Source organism: Bos javanicus, chromosome 2 (assembly GCF_032452875.1).
Source record: "Bos javanicus breed banteng chromosome 2, ARS-OSU_banteng_1.0, whole genome shotgun sequence".
NCBI classification, from domain to species: domain Eukaryota; kingdom Metazoa; phylum Chordata; class Mammalia; order Artiodactyla; family Bovidae; genus Bos; species Bos javanicus.
The window spans coordinates 58,494,858-58,522,195 of record NC_083869.1 but is presented as its reverse complement, the minus strand read 5'-3'; the positions used below and the strand labels follow the sequence as shown (position 1 = coordinate 58,522,195).

The 27,338-nt window shown below is 38.6% G+C and overlaps 1 protein-coding gene across 1 annotated transcript in view; it reads right to left on the bottom strand.

The window, feature by feature from the left end:
* Positions 1–893: 893 nt before the first annotated feature.
* The window catches only part of NXPH2 (neurexophilin 2), a 127,956-nt gene continuing 101,511 nt past the window's right edge, over positions 894–27,338 (bottom strand). The window contains exon 2 of the mRNA XM_061438886.1: positions 894–3,396. Coding sequence (XP_061294870.1) covers positions 2,653–3,396 — 744 coding nt within the window. The 3' untranslated portion in view covers positions 894–2,652. The remainder of the gene's footprint in view (positions 3,397–27,338) is intronic.

Here is a 27,338-nt window from a genome sequence, read left to right as displayed (position 1 = left end):
GATTCTGTGTGGTGATGAGTAATAAGATTTTTTCTGCAGAGGGGTGAAAAGGTCTTAAAACTAGTTTGCTTTCTCATATATAGAGAGATCCTGAGAAGATGCCTAACATCTCCCTGAAGATTAAATTTCTGCTAGTGTTTTAAAAAATTTTTTAAATTAATTTTTTATGGAGGCATAATTGACACACAACATTATATTGTTTTCAGGTGTTCACTCTATTAGTTTAAATCTCATTTTAAAAGGGTCTGTTTCTTTATATTTTGAACAGTTTGTGATTGGGCATAAAATTAGCTCATGTGAACATCCTTTTCCTCAACTGCAGTACTCTAAGGCAAAAGTGGCTTTGTAGGAATGTGTGCATTTGCATGTTTAAATGGGATCTGATTTATATTGTGCCAAGCACCATTACTGACAATTATGTAGGCTTTGAAATGAAATTATGTCTAAAAAATATATGTGGCATATGTTCTACGCCAATTAAAAAACATGCCTGAGGAACTTTCTTTCTTTATTTTTTAATCCCACAAATCCTGCTAAAATCTAAGAATTTTGCAAACCGATTTAGTTTTTTCTTTATATAGATATAGTGTTTATACCACTCAACTTTTGAACATTAGACAATTTAAAACCACCTTTCATTTGTAATAATAAATCTTAATGGAAGCTCACAGAATTCTTACCAGACACCAAGCTATGTGCCAAGTGGTTTGTATGGATTATTATTTTACTCTGCTTTATAATGTCCCTGGCCTAATTGCTCTGTTTAATATGAACATATGGAAGATCTGAACGCTCAGTTGATAATGCATACACACACGAGCACACGCACACTAAACCATTGTGAAGAAAAGAAACAAGAACAATCTTTACAAAATCAAAAACTTAAAGTCATGTGACAGATTTAGGAAATTCTTTTTATTTACATAGAAATGTGTACACATACTTTCTCTGTACACAGGAGATCTAAGTGTATATACACATATGGTTCCCACATATTTTACAGTAAATAGTAGTTTAATCTTGTTCCTAGGTTAAAATAAAATGATGTCTCAAAGTATTTCACACCAACCACAAAATTACAAAAGCACCCGATGAACTCAGAGCAAAAATTTCAAGCCTGTATTACCACACACTAAGCCTAGTACAATTTTTACAAAAGACAAAAAACAAACACTGTGCAGGTATCACCAGGAAAAGGAAAGGACTAGAGATGCAAAATAGACGAGAGCTGTTGGCTTTTTGAACAACGTAGTAAGAGCATTTTACAGTAAGAGCATTTTGTTCTTCCTTCGGTTGTCAATCCAGTGTTTTACTTTGATATTTTACAGATAAGAAGGGGGAAAAACGTTGACAGCTATCGTAAAAGGAGTAACCATTCCATGAATCTTCCAGGTTCTAGAAACACTTTTTTTACTGGCCAGCCAGATTCTCTCTCTATGCTAATTCAAAGATCATCCACTTCTATGACACAGATGACATTTGACCCCCTCAGAGAAGATGAAGAGGAGGTGGTTATGAGGCAACATTCATTAGGAAGTTATCCCAAAAGCCTAGGGAGTCATGTGTCTTGGTTATTAGCATGATAATAATTAGCATTGTTTAAATAAACTCCTTATTTCCACAATTTGATCCTTCATTTAAATAGCTAAATGCAAGGAGAACTTAATCTAACAGGCTAGAAATAATGAATACATCATCCTGGAATTTCCTCCCAATTCCAATCTTTCTCCCATTCTAGCTAGCCTAGGAAACAATTGCTTTCTCTCAATTTCAAAGTTGTTCTACACAGGTATACAAAAATCATACCACCAAATGAATAGAATTAGGTTACAGGGGGAAAACAGAGTTGTGATATTTTTGACAATCTCACATCATTGAACCTGGCAAAGTAATCTAAAAACATCCTGATCGTCATCATTGTTGAACTGACTTACAATACATCCAGATTTGCTTTTTTAATATACCAATATTACTACTCAGATGAGAATCCTAAGGATGGTGACCAACCCAAGGGTAAGTGTTTAAATCCCACTCCACTCAACTCTAGCTCAGATAATGTGTTTCATTCCACTGGGGCATTGTAACTTCACACATGAGTTTTGAAGCAAATTTTACCCCTTCATCTCTCATATCACTAACAGCACAGACATGGGAAAAAAGACAGCAATAAAAAAGAATTCAATGTCAGAAATGTGATTCATCTATCAAATACAATCTTTTCAGTTACTTTATTGGATCTGCTATTTTTAAGGTAACTTTCCAAAACATACTTCAAAGGCAGGCCCATTTCAAGAGCAATGTTTATCACATGCATTATTTGGTTCTTTCCTGTTCCATGTTGCTACTACCATCAACTCTTAGAGAAATAAGAATAGCTGGAGGAGTTAGCCTTAGGAGAGAGATCTTATGAGAGAGTGATGGTTTCATACAGTTTGACTGTTTAGATTAAGGTACTTATGATCATAACAAACACATTTCAACTTTTAAGATGTTTCTTTTTCTTTTTTAAATGTGAAAACCTTATAGGGAATGAAGGTTCACTGCCAGAAACAAAAGGGATCCTTTGCCATGGAAAGCTGAGCTTGGTTCTTGGTGGTTCTATTAATAATTGAGTATATATTTATCCTTCCTTTTTATTGGCCATGTGAAGATTCAGCCAGAAGATAAGTAGGGAGTCTCGCTATGGTAATTGTAGTCAGGACAGACCTTTTGCACAAGTTTATAATCAACACTGTAAAAGGCAATGTAGATGCAAATGACCTTGAAGGGCTTGGAACACAACCAGGATACGTGGCTCTGAGTCTGCTCCTGGTAGCAGATCTTGGATGGGTCAAAATTGCATAGGGCGGTCTTCTTGGCCCGATCTGTTTTTTCATACTCAATGCGACAGTTGAAAGATTTGGATTCCTTGGTCTCCAAGGTAGACTGTGGGGAAACTTCAAACTCTACCACTTTGGAGGGGGGTACCAAGCTCACTGAAACGTTGCCCAGGCCGGTGGAATTATGTCGGAAATAAACACTGAAGGTTCCATTTCCATGGTCAACGATTTTCCCCGTGATGAGGAGGTTGAGTTTCACAGTTTTAATGTTGGAATGGAAGTCACCCCATCCAAACATTTTCTTAAATTTTCCTGTTTTCACTATTGGCCTCCTTTTAGTTCTTGCCAATGGCTCCTGAACTTCCGTGATGTTGGCCAGCCAATCCCAAAAGTTCTCCATGCTGTCCGCATAGGCCAAGTGTCCAGGCTTGGGGACTGGAGACTGTTTAACAAACAGGCGCAGAGGGTTGATGATCCGCGAGTGCACCACGTTACCCACCAGGGTCCCTGTGGCATCTTTGTCTTCCCAATCCAGTCCCTCCGTGGCATGCACCACCTTCTCACTGTCACAAAACAGCTGTTCGAAAGGAAGAAAGAAAAATATACTTTAGGTTGGGCTGAGAGTCCACACATACCAAAGCCAAAGCACTGGGGCAATTCTTGTAGTAGTATTTCGCTTCCTGCTAAATACCATTTCACATACACAGTGGGGCTCTGCAGTGTAACAAGATGACCATGTCATTCAAGCAGTATAAATCTGTGAGTACAAACATGGAAATGATGTGATTAGGAAGAGAGGACAGTTGTTTTTTTGTATACGCAGGTTCTGAATCCACTGGATTCAACCAACACTGAATTGAAATTAAAACTAAACAAAAAGTCCCAACTGCCCCCAACTCAAACACAGAAATTTCCAAAAAGCAAAACTTGAATATGTCACATTCTGGCAACTATTCACATTGTATTAGGCATTATAAATAATCTAGAGATGGTTTAAAATATACAGAAGTATGTGCATAGGTTATATGCAAATACTAAACTATCTTATATAAGGAATTTAAACATCCCTGGATTTTGGTATCCAAGGGGATCTTGAAGCCAATCCCCCATGGATACCAAGAGATGACTGCATTTCATTTTAATGGGTTGATGTGGCTTTAGTCTCTGTCTCCTAATCTTTACAATTCTATCTTCCCAGACCGGGGGATATAGTATTTTTTGGTCTCTTATTTGACAAAAACATTCAATTTGTAAGGTCTTTTTTTTTAGGTAGAAAATAACTTTAGTAAGCTGAGATTTCTACCATGGAGCTAGAAGCCATCTGAATATAAGGTATTGATAAGACTCTTAAAATATATTTGTAGATAGCAAGCATATTATTATATTCAAAAGCTTATGTCATATAATTTCATAACTTGATATAATTCAATTTTAAATTCTGTAATTAAAAGTAGCATGAATAATAATATGAAGTTCTATAAAAGATTTAGTTGAAAAAATGTAATCTCAAATTATCTGCCTTTATAGAAGCAGAAATAAACTGGAGATGTATATTTTGAACTAGTTAATTGTTGATAAATACATTTTATTACAACTGAATAATACCCTGAAAGATAGAATTGCTAAGAAAGAATCATGTGCCTGTGTTTTATGGATTCCACAGTATTTTGATTCAAATCATTCCCCTTGAAACACAGCACTTTATTTGCATTTGATTTTCTTCTAATTCTCTTTGCAGTGTAAGAGTCCTCATGATTTCTAAAAATCATTTAGTTAAGTCAATATGAATTTTGAGAGACAGATTCATAATATATGAAACTGCAGCTTGGAGTGGATATTTATAGATGAATTATAAAGTCTGGAAAATAGAGGTTTCTAGTGGAAACACAGATAGCCTCTTATCTCTAATGGCACAAACCACTCTGGTAATGATTCTCTGGAAAACTGTCAGCGTGATGGAAAGGATGAGAAGGAAGTGGGGCTGTTTTTATGTACTGTTTCCCCAACCCTTTCAAACTTGGTGAAGTACCTGGTAAAACCAGTCTCAGATTATTACAAGAATTATTGCTTTCAATTCAGTTTTGAGAAAAAAAACAAAACAAAACTGGCATAGCTTGGATTGTAAATTTTACACTTGACTCTATGGTAGAGTTTAATAATATGAGGTTATATTTTATACATTCATCAAAGTTTAAGTCCTAATAGAGTTTCATGAGAAGTGTTTTCACCTATAACTTGTCCCTGAACACTTTAGAGGAGGAATGCAAGGACTTAAATGTATGTGTGGATTTTTCTTTTTTGTTTTCTGCTTTGGTGGGGAGGGGGCACATAATATATATTGATCCCATTGATTAATTCCCAAAGGCTTTTCCCACTCATGTCTAGTATTTCCCAAAATTCTCTTCTCTAAATTACTGAGGCTTGGCAGAAGGGCAAACTGATATTCTGCACATTCTTATCGTTTTGAAAACCTGAATTCATACTCTCTATTCCTAGGGTCTCGCACATCCTGAAGTCAATACTTCTTTCTCTCTCCTGGTGTTGAAGGACTGGCATAGTCACCAGAAAAAGAGGGATCATTACTCAGGATTTCTGGCTCAAAATATTCTGGGTATTTCTGATACTGTCACTAGTTTTCTGACTTTGAACACTCTTCATTACAATATGCACAGAGCCTCATTGAGATCAACTGGTCAGACAGCCCATGGAAGTCAGTACGGGCTACAGATAGGACTTGAGGTTGCTAAGAGCTAATGCAACCTGGTCCAGGTGACTTGTCTTGTCCTCTCTCCAAGGAGACAGTCAAGGACACATGGACAGATAAGAAACCCCTTGCTGATCAAGGTCCAGTTTCTCTTTTCTGTGATTATGATTCTTGCTATTATTTGTTTTCACCTTTTTCCAATATTTCATGAGATGTGCCTTGCTTGGTCAACGTTGACAGCCTCACCTACCAATCCTGAGAATGGCCGGTACTAAAGAACTTAATTTCCTGATCTCTATTCCCCAATTTGTCCAATTTCCTAACCTCTTCCTTCACTCCTGTCTTTCTTCCTATCTTTCACAAGATAAATCCCTTTTAGCTTGCTTAAAACAAAACAAAACAAACAAAAAAACCCCTCAATTCTTACTCATACATAATATGCTTGTGCTCAAGTGCTCAGTCGTGTCCAACTCTTTAGAGACCCCACAGATTAACATATAGACACTAGTGACAGTGACAGTCACTCGGTCATATCCGACTCTTTCTGATCCAAAGGACTGTATCCCAGCAGGGTCCTCTGTCCATGGGATGTCCCAGGCAAGAATACTGGAGCAGGTTGCTATTTTCTACTCCAGGGGATCTTCCTGACCCAGGAATCGAACTCCTATCTCTTGGGTCTCCTGCACTGGCAGGCAGATTCTTTACCACATTCTTTACCTCTGGGCAGTGTTCCCAATTAATACTGTGTTAGTAGAATAAAGATCCATTTTCCATTCAAAAATACTTTTTTTTACACAAGTATGACAACACTCTGTACTACCAGCACCAATATGCTCTTTTTATCTTAAAATGCTTGTTTCACATTGCACATTTTTCTGAGTTTTTTCTGCTTGGGTCATTTTTCTTGATGCTTTGCCTGATTTTCTCCTTTTTCTGTTATTGAAAACCTATCAGTGTTAAACTTATTGTACAGTGACAAGTTTTCAATCACGTAGAGTCTCAGGCTAACTGATATTGGTGCATTTTAAAATACATGATGAGTTCTATCGTGAGATGGACATTATGAGATCCTTCTCTTATCTCTAGGACTTCTGATGTGATGGTTCTGAGATGACTCAATATTTACTCAAAAATTCACTTATTAATTTTCAAAAATACTACAGATTTTCATTGTAGTAACTGATGTTGTAACAATTTGACCCAAATATAGGTAACTCACCCTAAGAAAGTGAAAAAAAGAACACAAAACTTACCAAACAGATAAATTAGAGGTAATTATTTGCTTTTAGAAACACTCTTCTATTCTTCAGGAAAGATTCTACAGATGAGGATTGAAAACGAAATTTGATTCTTAAAAAGTATATTCTAACACAATACTCTTTAGGTTCAAATCTGCTCAAGTTGCCTTTGATTTAAGGTTTGCCTATGTAAAAATAATGCAATTTAACTCTTAAGCACAGATCTATAATTGTTCTCTGTTTCAGTGAAAACTGTCATTGAGGATTCCTTAGATAAAAAGTAGATGTATGCATCTTTTACTTTTTTTGCTTTACTATTAAACAAATTGAGAAAAGCTGGGTAATGGCAACCCACTCCAATATTCTTGCCTGGAAAATCCCATGAATGGAGAAACCCGGTAGGTTACAGTCCATGGGGTCGCAAAGAGTCAGACACGACTGAGTGACTTCACTTCACTTCTTCAACTTATTTATTACTCTAAAATGTATGGACAGTTCTTACAAGTACTGATTTCCAAATCTAAACTCAAATTTCAAAAAGCTATTTGATGATGATATATATAGGTAGAAGAGTATAATTAAAAAACCAAATATATGTCTAGTTGTCTTAAAAAGCTGCTAGTTGTACCTCTTCTCCCAACTTTCTCTCCCTGTGGTATAACTTGTTCAGTCTTCTCCCTAGAATGCTGCTTAAATGCGGGCGTCACTACTGAGAAGACACCCTCTCCTAAACAGGTGTACATAGATAGTTGTGTGACCCAAGTTCCCAAGGCTGATGCTTAACCTCAAAAGACCTACTCAGGGATGACTGGGGTTTGAATGAACCACAACCCCACCCACACTCATCCAATATACTCCTAATATGGAAGCAGCATGGTGGAAAAAGCATAGGATTTGCTGCCTGATGACCTCATTGTCCCTTGACATGAGCCCCAATTTTCACACCTATGCCTCCTTTGTTGGTTGATTGTAAGGACTAAATTTAAAAAATGGATGGAAATTACTGAGCTCAACCTCTGGCAAAAGGCACTCAGAGACTGATGGGTCTTACATTATCCAATGGATAGTTCCATGCCTCCTATTCAAAAATTGTCTTCAAAAGATGATATGGATTCTCAGGTCTCCAAGGAACTGATTAGTGATCAATCAAGCAACTTGTTCAATGCCATAGGATAAGTTAATGAGTAGAAATCAACCCTAGAGCATCAATCAAATGCTTCTTCGTGTTCCAGTCTCACTGACATCTGAGTCATATCCAGATCACAGGGACAGGTGAGCATTCTTTGCTAATAAAATGTGTTTGTGGATCTTTGATTTCAGCCTACCAAATGAGTCAGCAAAGGATCTGAAAGTGCAAAGTGTCTGGCAGGACGCTCATTCCTCTGTAGACAATTTCAGTGATATGACATGCTGGGAGAGGACTGAAGTGGATCCGAACCTGTTGGCAAACCAGTCTGTTCAAGGCAAGGTTGTTAGATGTTATCTGCAAAACACAAGGCTGTATCCCCCATTGCTTTTGTACTTGCGGGGGTTCTCTATGCTACTATCAATATCACTGCTGTCTTTTGTCCCATCATATTACAATAATAATGCAAAAACATTTAACTGCTTGCACGAAATGGAGTTTAAAAAAGGGAGAAAAAGAGGAATTTCTGTGCTTTATCTGTTTGAACATTCCCTGATTTCAACACATTTATCAAAGCTTAAGTAATTTATGTCTTGGCAGGGTGTATCAATTTCACAAAGCACACACATTAGCTAGATACAATGATATCATATTAGCTTTTTCTGCATCTTACAGAGGAGCTCAAAAAGATTAATAAAAGCTCAAACCTTCATCAATTAAATGAAGCAGGTGGAAGGAAGGAAGTAAAGGAGGAAGACTGTATTTCATTTCATTTCTTTTGTTTTCAGGGAGAAAAAAAAGCTGACAGGTTCAAATCATTCATCATAACAAGCTGGAGTTGAATTTCACTGATAATTAAATGCATTTTTTTCCCCAAGAGACAGAGAAGCTGCAGTGAATTTTATAGTAGCAGATGTGAGAACTGTCACAAATTATGGAAATAATTTATAAACTAAAAAGCATCTTTCTCTGCAAATACTATATCAGAAGATCTTTTAAAAGTATATCTGTTATGTATTTTTCAGGAAAACATTTTACATTAGACTAGTTTTAGTTTGGAGAAAGCGATGGCACCCCACTCTAGTACTCTTGCCTGGAGAATCCCAGGGACGGGGGAGCCTGGTGGGCTGCCGTCTATGGGGTCGCATAGAGTCGCACATGACTGAAGCGACTTAGCAGCAGCAGCGGCAGCAGTTTTAGTTTACTGGACAGTTGTGTGGTACAGAGTTATAATATATCCTGTACCTAGTTTCCTATATTATTAACATCTTATATATCTTACACGTGTTACAACTAAAGATCTAACACATGCATTCATGTTCACTCACTTCAGTCGTGTCTGACTTTGTGACCCTATGGATGGTGGCCCGCCAGACTCTCAGTCCATGAGATTTTCCAGGCAAGGAGGCTGGAGTGGGCTGCCTTGCTCTCCTCCAGGGGATCTTCTGACCCAGGGATCAAACCTGTGTCTTATGTCTCCTGCATCGGCAGGCAGGTTCTTTACCACTAGTGTGACCTGAGAAGCCCAAAGATCCAATACTTACACCTTATTATTAACTAAAGTCCATGCTTTATTCAGATTTCCTTCATTTTTCCTTAATGTCCTTTATATGTTCCAAGATCCCATCTAGGATCCCACATTATATTTGATCATCATGAACTGTTAAGCTTGTTTTGGCCATGACCATTTCTCAGTTGTTCCTTGTTTTTGGTGACCTTGAACATTTCAAGGAGCACTGGCTAGGCCTTTCAGTTTGAGTTTGTCTGATGTCTTTCTGATGATTAGAGTAGGCTTTGAGGAGGAAGAACACAGAAGTAAGGTGTCATTTTCATCCCTTCATCGAAAGGGTACGCTCTAGCAACAAGACTTAATCACTATTGATGTTAACCTCTGATTTAGGCAGAGAAGATATTTTTAAGTTTCACTTACAGAATTCTCACAAGGCTTGTACATTTTTGTTACCATAAGCTTAGTCTAATTTACATTTAATTCAGTGGGACTTGGTTTAGGATTGATTTTTTGTTTTTAAAGTCAGGAATTCAAGCATTTCAATTTATAAGTCTTTACTGCATCACTGAATTCTCTCAAGTAACCTCAGAGTTGCTTAGGAATTCCTATACTATTTATTTATTTATTTTTTAAAATATAAATTTATTTATTTTAATTGGAGGCTAATTACTTTACAATATTGTAGTGGTTTTGCCATACATCAACATGAATCCGCCACAGGTGTACACATGTTTCCCATCCTGAACCCCCCTCCACCTCCCTCCCCATACCATCCCTCTGGGTCATCCCAGTGCACCAGCCCCAAGCATCCTGTATCCTGCATTGAACCTGGACTGGCGATTCATTTCATATATGATATTATACATGTTTCAATGCCATTCTCCCAAATCATCCCACCCTCTCCCTCCCCCGCAGAGTCCAAAAGACTGTTCTATACATCTGTGTCTCTTTTGCTGTCTCGCACGCAGGTTATCATTACTATAACAATAGTTACTTTCTAAACTATTTATACATTATTCTAGCACTATTACATGCTATAAGTATGTCTGTCATCATCAATTATTATTGTTGTTATTTCACATTCATTTAGTATTTATTTCTTAAAAATGGTGCTCATTTAGATAATTGATAATTCAATAAAGAAGAGCTTCAGTTCAGTTCAGTTCAGTTGCTCAGTCATGTCCGACTCTTTGTGACCCCATGAATCGTAGCACACCAGGCCTCCCTGTCCATCACCATCTCCTGGAGTTCACTCAAACTCTTGTCCATCGATTCGGTGATGCCATCCAGCCATCTCATCCTCTGTGGTTCCCTTTTCCTCGTGACCCCAATCCCTCCCAGGATCAGAGTCTTTTCCAATGGGTCAACTCTTCGCATGAGGTGGCCAAAATACTGGAATTTCAGCTTTAGCATCATGCCTTACAAATAGTTATGAAAAGAAGAGAAGCAAAAAGCAAAGGAGAAAAGGAAAGACATAAGCATGTGAATGCAGAGTTCCAAAGAATAGCAAGAAGAGATAAGAAAGCCTTCCTACGCAATCAGTGCAAAGAAATAGAGGAAAACAACAGAATGGGAAAGACTAGAGATCTCTTCAAGAAAATTAGAGATACCAAGGGAACATTTCATGCAAAGATGGGCTCGATAAAGGACAGAAATGGTATGGACCTAACAGAAGCAGAAGATATTAAGAAGAGATGGCAAGAATACACAGAAGAACTGTACAAAAAAGATCTTCACGACCCAGATAATCACGATGGTGTGATCACTCACCCAGAGCCAGACATCCTGGAATGTGAAGTCAAGTGGGCCTTAGAAAGCATCACTATGAACAAAGCTAGTGGAGTGATGGAATTCCAGTTGAGCTATTTCTAAAGAAGTGCTTAGTCTTTAAATATCTCACATGGAGTTGGAATTACCTGCTTAATGTATTAGATTCAGATATTCTTCTCAGTTTTGGATCAGGTCTATTGTACTTGACTCTATACATCCAATGAGTCAGTATCAACATTTACATGGGGCTTTCTTTGCAGGTCTGTTTACCAAGTGAATGAAGCTAAGGAAAGTCTCACAAAGCAGTGTTCTACCTTCACAGTAAGCTGTGTGCTGTGGGGCCATGACCATTATTAGGGTTCCCTTGGGATTGGAGACAGTCAGACTTTTGCCATAATTATGGGGTAATCATCTTCTACATGGGCTTCCCAGGTGGTGCAGTGGTAAAATCTGCCTGTGAATGCAGGACATGCAAGAGAAACAGGTTCGATTCCTGGGGTGGGAAGATCCCCTCGAGTAGGAAATGGCAATCCATTCCAGTATTCTTGCTGGGATAATCCTATGGTCAGAGATGTGGGCTACAGTCCATGGGGTCATAAAGAGTCAGACATGACTGAGCATGCATGCTATGCTATGCTACATCTATATATCCACCACTGTGATAGCTTTGCTTCTTCTCTGTTGCTGCATGTGGGGATGGGTCCTAAACTGCATGTGGTGGGGTGTGGGGGTGGGGAGAAGAGGAGGAGGAGATGATTTGTCTACACATATGAGTAATACAAAGGAAGTGAAGGGCATTTAAAATGTGAGCTTCAGTTCAGTTCAGTTGAGTCGCTCAGTCGTGGACTCTTTGCGACCCCATGAATTGCAGCATGGCAGGCCTCCCTGTCCATCACCAACCCTCGGAGTTCACTCAGTCTCACGTCCATCGAGTCAGTGATGCCATCCAGCCATCTCATCCTCTGTCGTCCCCTTCTCCTCCTGCCCCCAATCCCTCCCAGCATCAGAGTCTTTTCCAATGAGTCAACTCTTTGCATGAGGTGGCCAAAGTACTGGAGTTTCAGCTTTAGCATCATTCCCTCCAAAGAAATCCAGGGGCTGATCTCCTTTAGAATGGACTGGTTGGATCTCCTTGCAGTCCAAGGGACTCTCAAGAGTCTTCTCCAACACCACAGTTCAAAAGCTTCAATTCTTTGGCGCTCAGTTTTGTTCACAGTCCAATTCTCACATCCATACATGACCACTGGAAAAACCATAGCCTTGACTAGACGGACCTTTGTTGGCAGTAATGTCTCTGCTTTTCAATATGCTTTGGTCATAACTTTTGGTCATAACTTTTCTTCCAAGGAGTAAGTGTCTTTTAATTTCATGGCTGCAATCACCATCTGCAGTGATTTTGGAGGCCCCCAAAATAAATTCTGACACTGTTTCCACTGTTTCCCCATCTATTTCCCATGAAGTGATGGGACCAGATGCCATGATCTTTGTTTTCTGAATGTTGAGTTTTAAGCCAACTTTTTCACTCTCCTCTTTCACCTTCATCAAGAGGCTTTTTAGTTCCTCTTCACTTTCTGACATAAGGGTGGTGTCATCTGTATATCTGAGATTATTGATATTTCTCCCGGCAATCTTGATTCCAGCTTGTGCTTCTTCCAGCCCAGCGTTTCTCATGATGTACTCTGCATAGAAGTTAAATAAGCAGGGTGACAATATACAGCCTTGACCTACTCCTTTTCCAATTTGGAACCAGTCTGTTGTTCCATGTCCAGTTCTAACTGTTGCTTCCTGACCTGCACACAGGTTTCTCAAGAGGCAGGTCAGGTGGTCTGGTATTACCATCTCTTTCAGAATTTTCCACAGTTTATTGTGATCCACACAGTCAAAGGCTTTGGCATAGTCAATAAAGCAGAAGTAGATGTTTTTCTGCAACTCTCTTGCTTTTTTGATGATCCAACAGAAGTTGGCAATTTGGTCTCTGGTTCCTCTGTCTTTTCTAAAACCAGCTTGAACATCTGGAAGTTCATGCTTCACGTACTGCTGAAGCCTGGCTTGGAGAATTTTGAGCATTACTTTACTAGCATGTGAGATGAGTACAATTGTGCTGTAGTTTGAGCATTCTTTGGCATTGCCTTTCTTTGGGATTGGAATGAAAACTGACCTTTTCCAGTCCTGTGGCCACTGCTGAGTTTTCTAAATTTGCTGGCATATTGAGTGCAGCACTTTTAGAGCATCATCTTTCAGGATTTGAAATAGCTCAACTGGAATTCCCTCACCTCCACTAGCTTTGTGAGCTTACGGGGTTCAAATCCAGTTCAATGTACAGCGTGCCATTATCAGTTCAGGATACTCTATCCTACTGCAGTCCCAACAGGGGGTGTTTTTTATTATTTGAAGAAACACCTGTGGATGAAATAAGAAAACCAGTCTTGCTGTTCTAGTCCAGGGTTTATCAATTCTAACTGACACATTTTATTTAACCCCATTGACTCTTCACTTGCAAGGTTGGAGTTGCACTTTAAGGAGACAAAGGAGGCTTTGAGGTAGAAAGTGATCTAGAGTGAAGTGGTCCACGCACAGGAACACCTGTAAGAAACATTGTGCAGTTTAGGGGAGAAGTGGGGGGCGGGTCAGAAACTTTGGTCACAAATTCATGTGTTCTCTTTTTTTGTTAAATTGAATTACAGTTGATTTACAATACTGTGTGGTTTCAAGTATTATAAAGTGATTCAGTTTTACATAATATATACATAATATATGTAATATATAATTTTTCAGATTCTTTTCCATTATAGAGTTATTGCGTGCATGTGTGCATGCTCAGTTGCTTCAGTCATGTCTGACTCTTTGCAACTCTATGGTCTGTAGGCTCCAGGCTCCTCTGTCCATGGGATTCTCCAGGCAAGCATAGTGGAGTGGGTCGCCATGCACTCCCCCAGGGGATCTTCCCAATCAAGGGATTCAACCTGTGTCTGCTGCATCTCCTGCACTACAAGTGGATTCTTTTACTGTTGAGCTGCCTGGGAAGCCCCATAGGTTTATTAAAATATATCAAATACAGTTCCCTGTACTCTACAGTAAGACCTTGTTATTTATCTCTTTTATATATAGTAGTGTGTATCTGTTAACCCCTCCCAACCTTCCACTTTGGTAACCATAGCATTGTTTTCTATGTCTGTGAGTCTGTATATATTGTAAAATAGTTCATCTGTGCTGTATTTTAGATTCCACTTGTAACTGATATGCTATTTGTTTTTTTTTTACTTACTTCACTTAGTATGATAATCTCTAGATCCATCCATGTTGCTGAAAATGGTATTATTTCATTCTTTTTTTATGGCTGAGTAATATGCCATTGTGTATGTATGTGTATACACACACATACACACACACACACACACATATATATATATATATATATATGCATATTATATATATACCATATCTTCTTTATCCATTCATCTGTTGATGGAAATTTAGGTTGTTTTCATGCCTTGGACACTGTGAATAGTGTTGCTATGAACATTAGGGTGTACATACCTTTTGAATGCATTCATCTTTAATCACTGATTTAACAGGTATCTATCACATGCCTTTTATGTACAGCATCTGTGCTCTGCACACTGGGAACATACTGCTGAACAGGGCAGATAAAGTGCCTGCTTTAATGTGATTTACAGAAAATTAACGAAAAGAACAACAAGACAGACAGGTCATGGTGGAGAGGTCTGACAAAATGTGGTCCACTGGAGAAGGGAATGGCAAACCACTTCAGTATTCTTGCCTTAAGAACCCCATGAACAGTATGAAAAGGCAAAAAGATAGGACACTGAAAGATGAACTCCCCAGGTTGGTAGGTGCCCAATATGCTACTGGAGATCAGTGGAGAAATAACTCCAGAAAGAATGAAGGGATGGAGGCAAAGCAAAAACAACACCCACTTGTGGATGTGACTAGTGATAGAAGCAAGGTCCAATGCTGTAAAGAGCAATATTGCATAGGAACCTGGAATGTCAGGTCCATGAATCAAGGCAAATTGGAAGTGGTCAACAGGAGATGGCAAGAGTGAACATTCTAGGAATGCTCAAGTCAACATTCTAGGAATCAGTGAACTACAATGGACTGCAATGGGTGAATTTAACTCAGATGACCATTATATCCACCACTGTGGGCAGGAATCCCTTAGAAGAAATGGAGTAGCCATCATAGTCAACAAAAGAGTCCGAAATGCAGTACTTGGATGCAATCTGAAAAATGACAGAATGATCTCTGTTTGTTTACAAGGCAAGTCATTCAATATCACAGTAATCCAAGCCTATGCCCCAACCAGTAACACTGAAGAAGCTGAAGTTGAATGGTTCTATGAAGACCTATGAGACCTTTTAGAACTAGCACCCAAAAAAGACATCCTTTACATTATTGGGGATTGGAATGCAAAAGTAGGAAGTCAAGAAACACCTGGAGTAACAGGCAAATTTGGCCTTGGAGTACAGAATGAAGCAGGACAAAGGCTAATAGAGTTTTGCCAAGAGAATGCACTGGTCATAGCAAATACTCTCCCAACAGCACAAGAGCAGACTCTACACATGGACATCACTAGATGGTCAATACCAAAATCAGATTGATTACATTCTTTGCAGCTAAAGATGGAGAAGCTCTATACAGTCAACAAAACAAGACTGGGAGCTGACTGTGGCTCAGATCATGAACTCCTTATTGCCAAATTCAGGCTTATATTGAAGAAAGTAGGGAAAACCACTAGACCATTCAGGTATGACCTAAATCAAATCCCTTATGATTATACAGTGGAAGTGAGAAATAGATTCAAGGGATTAGATCTGATAGACAGAGTGCCTAAAGAACTATGGATGGAGTTTTGTGACATTGTACAGGAGACATTGATCAAGACCATCCGCAAGAAAAAGAAATGCAAAAAAGCAAATGACTGTCTGAGGAGGCCTTACAAATAGCTGTGAAAAGAAGAGACGCAAAAAGCAAAGGAGAAAAGGAAAGATATACCCATTTGAATGCAGACTTCCAAAGAATAGCAAGGAGAGATAAGAAAGCCTTCCTCAGTGATCAGTGCAAAGAAATAGAAGAAAACAATAGAATGGGAAAGACTAGAGGTCTCTTCAAGAAAATTAAAGATACCAAGGGAACATTTCATGCAAAGATGGGCTCAATAAAGGACAGAAATGGGATGGACCTAACAGAAGCAGAAGATATTCAGAGGAAGTGGCAAGAAAACACAGAAGACCTATACAAAAAAGATCTTCATGACCCAGATAATCACGATGGTGTGATCACTCACCTAGAGCCAGACATCCTGGAATGTGAAGTCAAGTTGGCCTTAGGAAGCATCACTATTAACAAAGCTAGTGGAGGTGATGGAATTCCAATGGAGCTATTTCAAATCCTAAAAGATGATGGTGTGACAGTGTTGCACTCATATGCCAGCAAATTTGGAAAACTCACCAGTGGACTGGAAAAGGTCAGTTTTCATTCCAATCCCAAAGAAAGGCAATGCCAAAGAATGCTCAAACTACTGCACAATTGCACTCATCTCACACGCTAGTAAAGTAATGTTCAAAATTCTCCAAGCCAGGCTTCAGCAATATGTGAACCATGAACTTCCAGATGTTCAAGCTGGTTTTAGAAAAGGCAGAAGAACCAGAGATCAAATGGCCAACATCTGTTGGATTATCGAGAAAGCAAGAGAGTTCCAGAAAAATATCTACTTCTGCTTTATTGACTATGCCAAAGCCTTTGACTGTGTGGATCACAACAAACTCTGGAAAATTCTTAAAGAGATGGGAATACCAGATCACCTGACTTGCCTCCTGAGAAATCTGTATGCAGGTCAGGAAGCAACAGCTAAAATTGGACATGGAACAACAGACTGGTTCCAAATTGGGAAAGGAGCACGTCAAGACTGTATATTGTCACCCTGCTTATTTAACTTCTATGCAGAGTACATCATGAGAAATGCTGGGCTGGAGGAAGCACAAGCTGGAATCAAGATTGCTGAGAGAAATATCAATAACCTTAGATGTGCAGATCACACCACCCTTATGGCAGAAAGCGAAGAAGAACTAAAGAGCCTCTTGATGAAAGTGAAAGAGGAGAGTGAAAAAGTTGGCTTAAAGCTCAACATTAAGAAAACTAAGATCATGGCATCTGGTCCCACCACTTCATGGCAAATAGATGGAGAAACAGTGACAGACTTATTTTTGTGGGCTCCAAAATCACTGCTAACTGTGACTGCAGCCATGAAATTAGAAGATGCTTACTCCTTGGAAGAAAATTTATGACCAACCTAGATAGCATAATGAAAAGCAGAGACATTACTTTGCCAACAAAGGTCCATCTAGTCAAAGCTATGGTTTTTCCGGTAGTCATGTATGGATGTGAGAGTTGGACTATAAAGAAAGCTGAGCACTGAAGAATTGATGCTTTTGAACTGTGGTGTTGCAGAAGACTCTTGAGATTCCCTTGGACTGCAGGGAGAGTCACCCAGTCCATCCTAAAGCAAATCAGTCCTGAATATTCATTGGAAGGATGGATGCTGAAGCTGAAACTTCAATTCTTTGGCCAACAGATGCAAGAACTAACTCATTTGAAAAGACCCTGATGCTGGGAAAGATTGAAGGCAGCAGAAGGGGACAACAGAGGATGAGATGGTTGGATGGTATCACCGACTCAATGGACATGAGTTTGAGTAAACTCTGGGAGTTGGTGATGCATAGGGAGGCCTGGTGTGCTGCAGTCCATGGGGTCGCAAAGAGTCAGACATGACTGAGCAACTGAACTGAACTGAAGGAAAACAAACATTACATAAATAGTCATAAATAATATCCCACTGACTTAAAGTTGTCATAAGCATCTGAAATATATATATATATAGATGAATATAGATACATCAAGCAGGTGGCACTAGTCCTAAACAGGGAGGCAACAGAGCAAAGAGTGAGCAGAATTGAGTATGAAACGAGTTGCCAGTCCACGTTCAATGCACGATACTGGATGCTTGGGGCTACTGCACTGGGATGACCCAGAGGGATGGTATGGGGAGGGAGGAGGGAGGAGGGTTCAGGATGGGGAACACATATATACCTGTGGCGGATTCATTTTGATATTTGGCAAAACTAATACAATTATGTAAAGTTTAAAAATAAAATAAAATAAAATAAAATACAAATTCAAAAAAAAATACAGTCAGAAAAAAAAAAGAATTGAGTAATTAATATCTTTATTTTGATGGTAAAAATAAAACCCAAGATGTATTCATTGATCGTTGAAAATGAATGAATTCATGACAAGGAAATGAATTCATGACAAGGAAATGAATCGATCTTGGTATTTATATTCCTCCTTACCTAGTTCCAAATTGTATATTGATTTGTTTATAATTACTAATGAGTATGATAACATTATAAGACAGTAGTTATATTTTTCCTAGTAAAAGACTCACTTTTTCTTTTCTTTTCCAGCTTTATTGAGGTATAATTGACAAATAAAGTTGTAATATATTTAAACTGTACAACATGTTTACATTGTGAAAGCATTCCCATCATCAAGTAATTAAATTAACACACCCATCCCCTCACACGGTTACCCCCTCCTTTTTTGGGAGTGAGAATCCGTAAGAAAGGGTTCTTAGTAAATTTCAATCAGGACTTATTCATCTTAGAATTGAAAGTACATGTACACCTCTCCTAATGATAAATAGGGTCCAAGGATCAGTCAGTGCTAAATTTCTGACTTGGAGGTCTTGTGCTCAGGGTGGCAACCCGAGCAGCCTTGTGTTTCACCCTTAAATCTCCTAAGAGCTGTTGAAGGTTATAACAGATATTTTTGGGCTCTGAGACAGTCAAACCTTTGTTATAATTGTGGTATAACTTTTTTCTATTATCTTATGTAATTATTACCATATATATTAATGTTTCCTGATAATGAACCACATATGTTCTAGGTTAAATTACATTTTGAATAATGTAGCTTGTCTGCATATTTATGGGTGTCTTATGATATGTTAATAGACAACAAATCTGGCTTTTGTCTACGATTTTCACAAGAACTGATGAATACTCTAAATGAAAGGTAAAACACAGCTGAATTTTGTTTTTCTTTCGGTAATCAGAGCACTGAAGAGGCATCTATACCTCAAGTGGATGTTTTCAGTTTTTAGTGTTTATACTGAATATAAGGTATTTATAGCCCAAACTAGTGTTCTGTGACGTGCTTGCCATAATAGAAATAACTTACCAAGGACAGACTGAAAAGATCACCTACCATTAACAAGAAGGCCACACCCTTAACTATTCTATAGTACATCAAAAATATGTAGTCCTCTTCTGTCAAAGAAAAAATGTATGGTTTTCCAGGATCAAGCAGAATAAACTGAATGCTCCAAACTTGTGAATTTATATCAAGCTGGGAGGGTTTGCTTTTCCTTGATAACATGACTGGCAGATGCTACTAGACATAAATTGATACAGATATGTACAAATATTTTTAAAGATGGCTGTCTTGCTCCACTTGGATATCCTGAAAGGATTTATTAACTTTTTTTTTTTTTTTTCACAGAGACAATCATTGCTAAGTGCCAGTTTGGAAGAATAACTGGTTTGTTTAATAGATCTGTTTATTGTGTTGTTCCTGATGAACTCTGGATAGTTAGCCATTAATTATTTCACTGAGGGTATCAGTTCAAGCTAAGAACCCCCAAAGTGGCCACTGTTACAGTGTGGAGGTGGCCAGCAGATCCCATGCTAGCTGAACAACTATAGAACCAATAATGAAAAGCGATCTAAGGCTTCATTTATGCTGTGTGTGTGTGTATATATATATATATGTGTGTGTGTGTGTGTGTGTATATATATGTATATATGTATGTGTGTATATATACATATATATCTTATATAATTGGACTACTTTAACAATTCTGTCCTATATCTTGTAGTTAAAATAAAACAACGATCTGCTCAGCAGGAAGGAAAAAAAAAACTCTGTTATGATCAAACTTAGCTTCCCATTAAATTTTCTCCTTGTAAACAAATCTTGGAAAGCATTTTCTCTGGGTAGAAATTTTGCAGACTATCATCTCTGCTAACAAAAGAACACGTATTTCTGGACAACATAGAACACTGTATTGATGATTAGTAATATGGCTTGCCCTCAAATCATATTTCTGGGGCTCCATTACAGAACTGTCACAGCAGATTAAAAGAAGGATGATATAAAGGGGATGAAGAATGACAGAATCAAACATGTATCAATGTATTAATTGTACCTATTAATATTTTGTGTCATAATGTGGCAGTGTTTCAAAATTCATTTTGCAAGTTGAAAAACAAATGATTGCTTAGGAGAACAAAGCTAAACAATGGACAACCTTTGTGCTGAGAGTAGCAAATTCATTTTACCTTCCAGATATCCTTTAATAACTACCCTTTACATTTTTCTAAATTGATCCAGGAACTAACAGGCAACATAAATGTGAAGACAGAAATCTTAGCAGTAAGAGCCAAAAAGCTAGATTGCAATGCTTGGCAGTAGTTTTATTGCTAAGGTTAAATATGGCAATTCTTATTTTATCTTGAAGACAGTAATCTGGAAAATCAATGACAAATGACATAACCTCTGCAAAAAATCTTACACACAAGCACACATCCTGACATGCAGAACTATCATGTGTAAAAATGCATGTGTGCATGCACATACCATAATTTCTATAAACATTTCAAAGAAATGGTGTGATACTAAGTGATGGAAGCCAGAGTGAGAAAGACAAATACAATATCACTTATATGTAGAATCCTAAAAAGTTGATACAAATGAACTTAAATCCAGAACAGACACTGACCTACAGACATAGAAAACAAAGTTTTCTACGGTTACCAAAGTAGAGAGGAGGGGAGGAATAAATTAGGAGTTTGGGATTAACAGATGTACACTATTATATATAAAATAGATAACCAACAAGGACCTAATATGTATATAGAACTACACTCAACACGTTGTAACAACTTATAACAAAAAAGAATCTGAAAAAGAATACATATTATATACATATTATATATAACTGAATCACTTTACTGTATACCTGAAACTAACACAAAATTGTAAATCAACTATATTTCAATAAAAAATTAAAAAAAGAAATGATGTGAAAGAAGAAGATTTCATTTTGTATTTGCAAGCTGCATAAAAGGGGCTCTTTAACAAATTAGGAACAGATTAGGAGTAAATGGTAAAATGCCCTGTGGGAGGGGGCTGCTAAATGCTAGGCTACAGCCACAGGTCCCAAGTAAAACAGAGTCAGAGTGCAATCTCGTTTAACTTGAGTTTTGCAAAGTTAAAAAAGGTATTCTTTTGATCATCTAATTGAAACAATCCTTTCTCTGTTTAGGAATAAATGGCTCAGCATGGTAAGTGGCACTGGCTTTTTTCACCCCTTTGTCTTCGGACGCCCTGTCCAAGTCTTCAGTGAGAGAGAAGAGCTTTCCATGATAGGAACACAAAAATGATCCTGAAATATAACGGCCTGGGAGAGACAACATGCACCTGTTTCTTGACCCCTAAAAGTTGGCATTTGAAAAAGAAAGTTGCAACAGAAGAGCAGTGAATGGAGAAGTGGAAATGGCAGATACTGTACGACAGCTTAAGCAGCTTCAATGCAGGATGAGAAAACGTGGACAGATGGGAGGGTGGATGGGGCAGGGTTTCGGAGTGGTGCAGTGTGTATGACTTTGTACTTTACCATCATATCCATTTGATATTTCAATCTTCAAGTACTGATAACCTAGCAACTAGCACATACTGCCTGTGATGGGTAGTTTTAATTTCCAATTTGGAACACTAGTACTCCGTGTTCAAACTCTAGGTGCAAATACCAGGTGCTGTGATGAAGATATTTTGTAGATATGGTAAACATTGCCCATCAGTTGATTTTTTTTTTCAGTTTAAAATTTCAGCACTTATTGATTACATCTTGCATCTAACATGACATTCAGGAATTTTAAATATTTTTCAAATTGTCTTAGATATAGAGTGTGATATTTTACTTAAATGTAAACAATCATAGTCTTTTGGAGATTTTTACAGGCTCCTACATAAATGTGGTGCTTTATGATGACCCAATATAACTATGTTTTGTAAGATCAATATTCAGTTTTCCACACTATAAAACACTTTCTTAATAAAAAACCCAATGCATATTGCTTGTGTATATGAAACAGGTAATTGTGTCAAAATTATTTTTTGCAATAATCATTCCTGACATTTATACTGAGAATTACAGAGTCCCTGTACCCTTATTGAAAAGCAGAGACATTACTTTGCCAACAAAGGTCCGTTTAGTCAAGGCTATGGTTTTTCCAGTGATCATGTATGGATGTGAGAGTTGGACTGTGAACAAAGCTGAGAGCCGAAGAATTGATGCTTTTGAACTGTGGTTTTGGAGAAGACTCTTGAGAGTCCCTCGGACTGCAAGGAGATCCAACCAGTCCATTCTGAAGGAGATCAGCCCTGGGATTTCTTTGGAAAGAATGATGCTAAAGCTGAAACTCCAGTACTTTGGCCACCTCATGCAAAGAGTTGACTCATTGGAAAAGACTCTGATGCTGGGAGGGATTGGGGGCAGGAGGAGAAGGGGACGACAGAGGATGAGATGGCTGGATGGCATCACTGACTCGATGGATGTGAGTTTGAGTGAACTCTGGGAATTGGTGACGGACAGGGAGGCCTGGCGTGCTGCGATTCATGGGGTCGCAGAGTCGGACACGACTGAGGGACTGAACTGAACTGAACTGAGCTGTAGCCTTAGAGCATTTAAGAGACTTGTCCAAAGTCCAAACATTGAGAGGCAGCAAAAAGTTTTGCTTTTTGTATCAAAAATGATACAAAAAGGTCTTTTGTATCAAGTCACTGCTCTTTCCACACTAATACTGTAATATATCTGACACATAAAAAAGCTTGAGCAATGTAATATAAATAATAATACAATAAAAATAAAATAATATAAATAAAATTTTTTATCATTACAAGAGGAAGATTACTTTAGAAAATGAAGCTAAGAAAACTGAAGAAAATTAAAGTCAGTAGTTGCTAATATTTTAATATTTATTAATATTTCCTCCCTATGTAATACAAATAATATAGATCATATATTATCTTTATTTCTGAGGAAAATACTATATTGTATTTTGTATTGTATTTTGTTTGATGGCAGCTTCTGTATCTTCCTCAGCTTTATGTCTCCAACACTCATCATAGTGCTTGATTCACACGAAGTGTCTAGTAAAAACTGAATACATAAACCTGACTGGCACAAATGCATAGAGTCAGAAAGTACATTGGTAGATAGCAGGGGCCGGGGGCAGGGGCAGGTGGGGAGGCGTATGAGAGTTACTGCTTCATGGGGACAGAGCTTCAGTTTAAGAAGGTGACAGACTCGGGAGACGGATGATGGTGAGAGTTGCACAATGTGAATGTACTTAGGGCCACTGAAATGTAGAGATAAATATGGTTAAAATAGAGTGTTTTATATTATGTGACTTTTACCATAATTAAAAAAAGCCTTAAAAAATCTGACTGGCAGTGTAGAGTATCCTGGACTTTTCACACCTTTTTATATCTTTAGGCTTCACTCAGGCCATTTTGGAAGATGTTTTACATCTCAAATAAAACGTGGTCAGTAAAGCAGTCAAGTAGGAAAGACAATAGAAATGGAGAATAAGGGGTTACAAGTTGGGGGGAATGGAACTAAATAATAAATAATGATAATTGGTTAAAAGAAAATGAACCTAAATCAAAACATTAAAAAATAATATTTGAAAAAGTAGAAATTATTAAAAGAATTAATGTATGCAATGTTATAAAAAAAAGACTGAATTGTCTTATTTTCAAGAGTTCTTCATTCTTATGACCTCGATCTAATACTTATAAGCTGATAAAAGTTCACAGGACCCCACCTTCAGCCCAGACTCTCTCTGAAGTTCACTACTCGTACATCTAGTTTCTTAGACAGGCTGACTTCAATTGAACCATGAAAAGTATACAGCACCAGTTCTGCATTTTGTAAAACATAAGGTGATGCCTTCGTGGGTTGGCGGTAGCAGTTAACAGTGAGGCTGGAAGAGGAGTCAGAAGACTTGAGTTCTTTGTTAGAACTCAACTGACCGCAACGCTTCCTCATCCGACCTTCGGGCTCACCTTCTGTCTGCACAACTCCTGGACCTGTACCTTGCTGACAACTGGCACAGCCAGGCATACATACTGGGGGCTCTCTTTCAGTCATCTGATACTTGGCTAGGATCAACTGTGGCTTCTTTCTTGGCATCTACCAGCATTTGCAAACAAGATCAAAATCAAAGTCTCCTCTGTTCCTCTCCCCTCAACTCCCCTGAGTACACTTGGTCCAGAAGTCCTGGGAAAGGTCGAACAGGACTGTCCTGGGATGAGGAGCTGGTTCAAACCACAGGCAGTGGGCCAGGCTCTGCCTTGCAAACCATTTCTTGTCGGACCATATCCATCAGATATCTGGCCTGGTGAATTTTTTAAGATCTGACTGTGAGTCTTTAAATAGCTTTTGATTACTCAGAGCTGTGTTTTCACACTTTCATCGATATGGAACCTTTTCCCCTTAAAGTAAGTTTTTGTAGAATCTTAATATGTAAAGAGACAATAATGCTATTTACATGCATTCTACAATTATACATGAATTCAAATGTGTTCCCACTATTATTTTAAGCTTCATGAGTGAGTGTAATATGAATCTGAAAACAAACATGAAATCAGTGGTAACAGATGATTGTTGCAGTCTTATCAGCCTCAAAATAGCTCATGCTAGCATCTCCTCTATAAAGTATCTGTGATAATCTGATGGACTTGGATGTTCTCCTTTTGGCCCCCCCACCATTATACTCCTAAAATAGCACCCAAATTGGTTGCTATTAGGCTGAATTATTTGAAGATAGGGACATTTTCTTATCCTCTGTTGTATTCCCAAGGCTCACCACAGTGTCTAAAATAAAGTACATATACTTGGTAAACATATGTTGCTAAAAAGGTGCAACCCTTCCCGTACAGCACTATCATTTCAGTGGGCTTCCCTGGTGGCTCAGTGGTAAAGAACATGCCTGCCAATGCAGAAGACGTGGTTCAATCCTTGGGTCAGGAAGATTCCCTGGAGAAGGAAATAGCAATCACTCCAGTATTTTTGCCTGGTACATCCCATGGACAGAGGAGCCTGCTGGGCTACAGTCAATGGGGTTGCAAAAGAGTCGGTCACAACTTAGCAACTAAACAACAACACAACATAAATTTCAATACTGACTAAATGTCTTGGTTAAACTTCCCTTGAGATTTTTTTGTTGTTGTTTTTTGGATGGGGACCATTTTTTTAAGTCTTTATTGAATTTGTTACAATATCGTTTGTTTTATGTTTCGTTTTTTGGCTGAGAGGCATGTGGGAATCTTAGCTCCCTGATCAGGAGTTAAACCTGCAGCTCCTGCATTGGAAGGCAGTCTTAATCACTGGATCACCAGAGAAGCCCCCCTCCTCACTGAGATTTTATACATTGGAAAGTCATTCTTGGCTTGTACCCAAATAACCATACACAATTTTTAAATTATTGGGAATCAAATATGTCAAGTTTAATTGACTGTGGTTTCCATAGACAGCCTTCATAGAAAAGCCATGTTTTAGGAAAGAAAATATGGGCTGCTACAAGCAATTCCTGAGGCGTCCAGGCCACTCTGGCCCTTGGAGACTCAAACATAATCCCAGCCTCTGGGATCCAGAAGAGAAGGGACTTGGTTGGGGGCGTGGTCAGATTCAGGAAGGGACCTGGAAAGCGGTGCTGTGGCTTACCCTATTTAAACAGGAAAAGGGAGAAGATTCCTGTGAAGGGTATCTTCCTGGGCATTGGGGGAGAATTAGTAGAAGATCCACTGAAGTATCAAGGAGCTTGTATGTGAGCTAAGTAGTGTCTGACTGTGACCCCATGGACTATAGCCGCCAGCCTCCTCTTGCCAGGAGGGGTTTCCAGGCAACAATACTGGATAGTGTTGCCATTTCCTTCTCCAGGGGATCTTCCCCACCCAGGGATCGAATTTGGGTCTCTTGCGTGTCCTGCATTGGCAGGTGATTCTTTGCCACTAATGCCACCCAGGAAGCACCCACTGAAGTAACAAGGAGAGAGCATACCATTTCTATCCTTTATTGAGCCCATCTTTGCATGAAATGTTCCCTTGGTATCTCTAATCAGCTCATTCTCTCTGTGTGAGCTTAAATGCCACCCCAGGTCAAAGTAAAGAACTAAGGAAGATATTATTCAGGTAAGTTACAGTGTTGTGGAAAGATCTGATGATTTCAGACTGAAAGTGATCTGAACCTCATTCATATATATTCCATTTCTCACTGTATTGTGCTTGGCTTTCGCAGACATATTTAACAACCCATTAAGTAAGGCAGAATACTTAATAAATCATGCAAACCTTTTCAATGTGTTACTAGGGAAGGAGGATCAATCAGGATTCACTAGATCTTTATGTGCAAAAACCTGTTGAGAACTTTTCAGTCTGTTGATTAACTTCGGTTCAGTTTGGTGCTTACTGAGCAACTAGGATGTGCAGACCACAGGGTAACAGCCCCTCCTCATGAACTTGCAGTGGAATCAATGGGGCTGCTCATGTGGGAAGGAGCTTGTGGGAGTGGCAGAGGGAGAAAGTGGTCAGAAAGTAAAGTTATCCAGAGGCTGAGAAACTCAATCCTCAACAATGTAAACTTATCCTGTAAACTTATCCTCAACAATGCCCATAACAGGACCAGTTACACTTATTTCCTTTCTGATTTTCCTCCTGCAAACATTTCCTGCCTTTGCCATTTCCTCACTTTGCCACCGAATCTCTCCATCTATTTATTCTCCATCCACTAGTCACTCATCCCAGCTCAGTTATTCTGAGCCCTTCCTTGTTCTCACCCTCCCACAGCTAATTCCACCACTCATTCCTATAGTGTATTCCTAAATCTATTTTAAGTCTGTCTACCTGTCTCCACTTCCACTGTCTCTTCCATCAACAATGAGATCTCTCTCCTGGACATCTTAGGAACCTTGTGTCCAATCTTGCCCCTTCCATGGCTCTCTGTGTGTGCCTAAAGAATGACCTT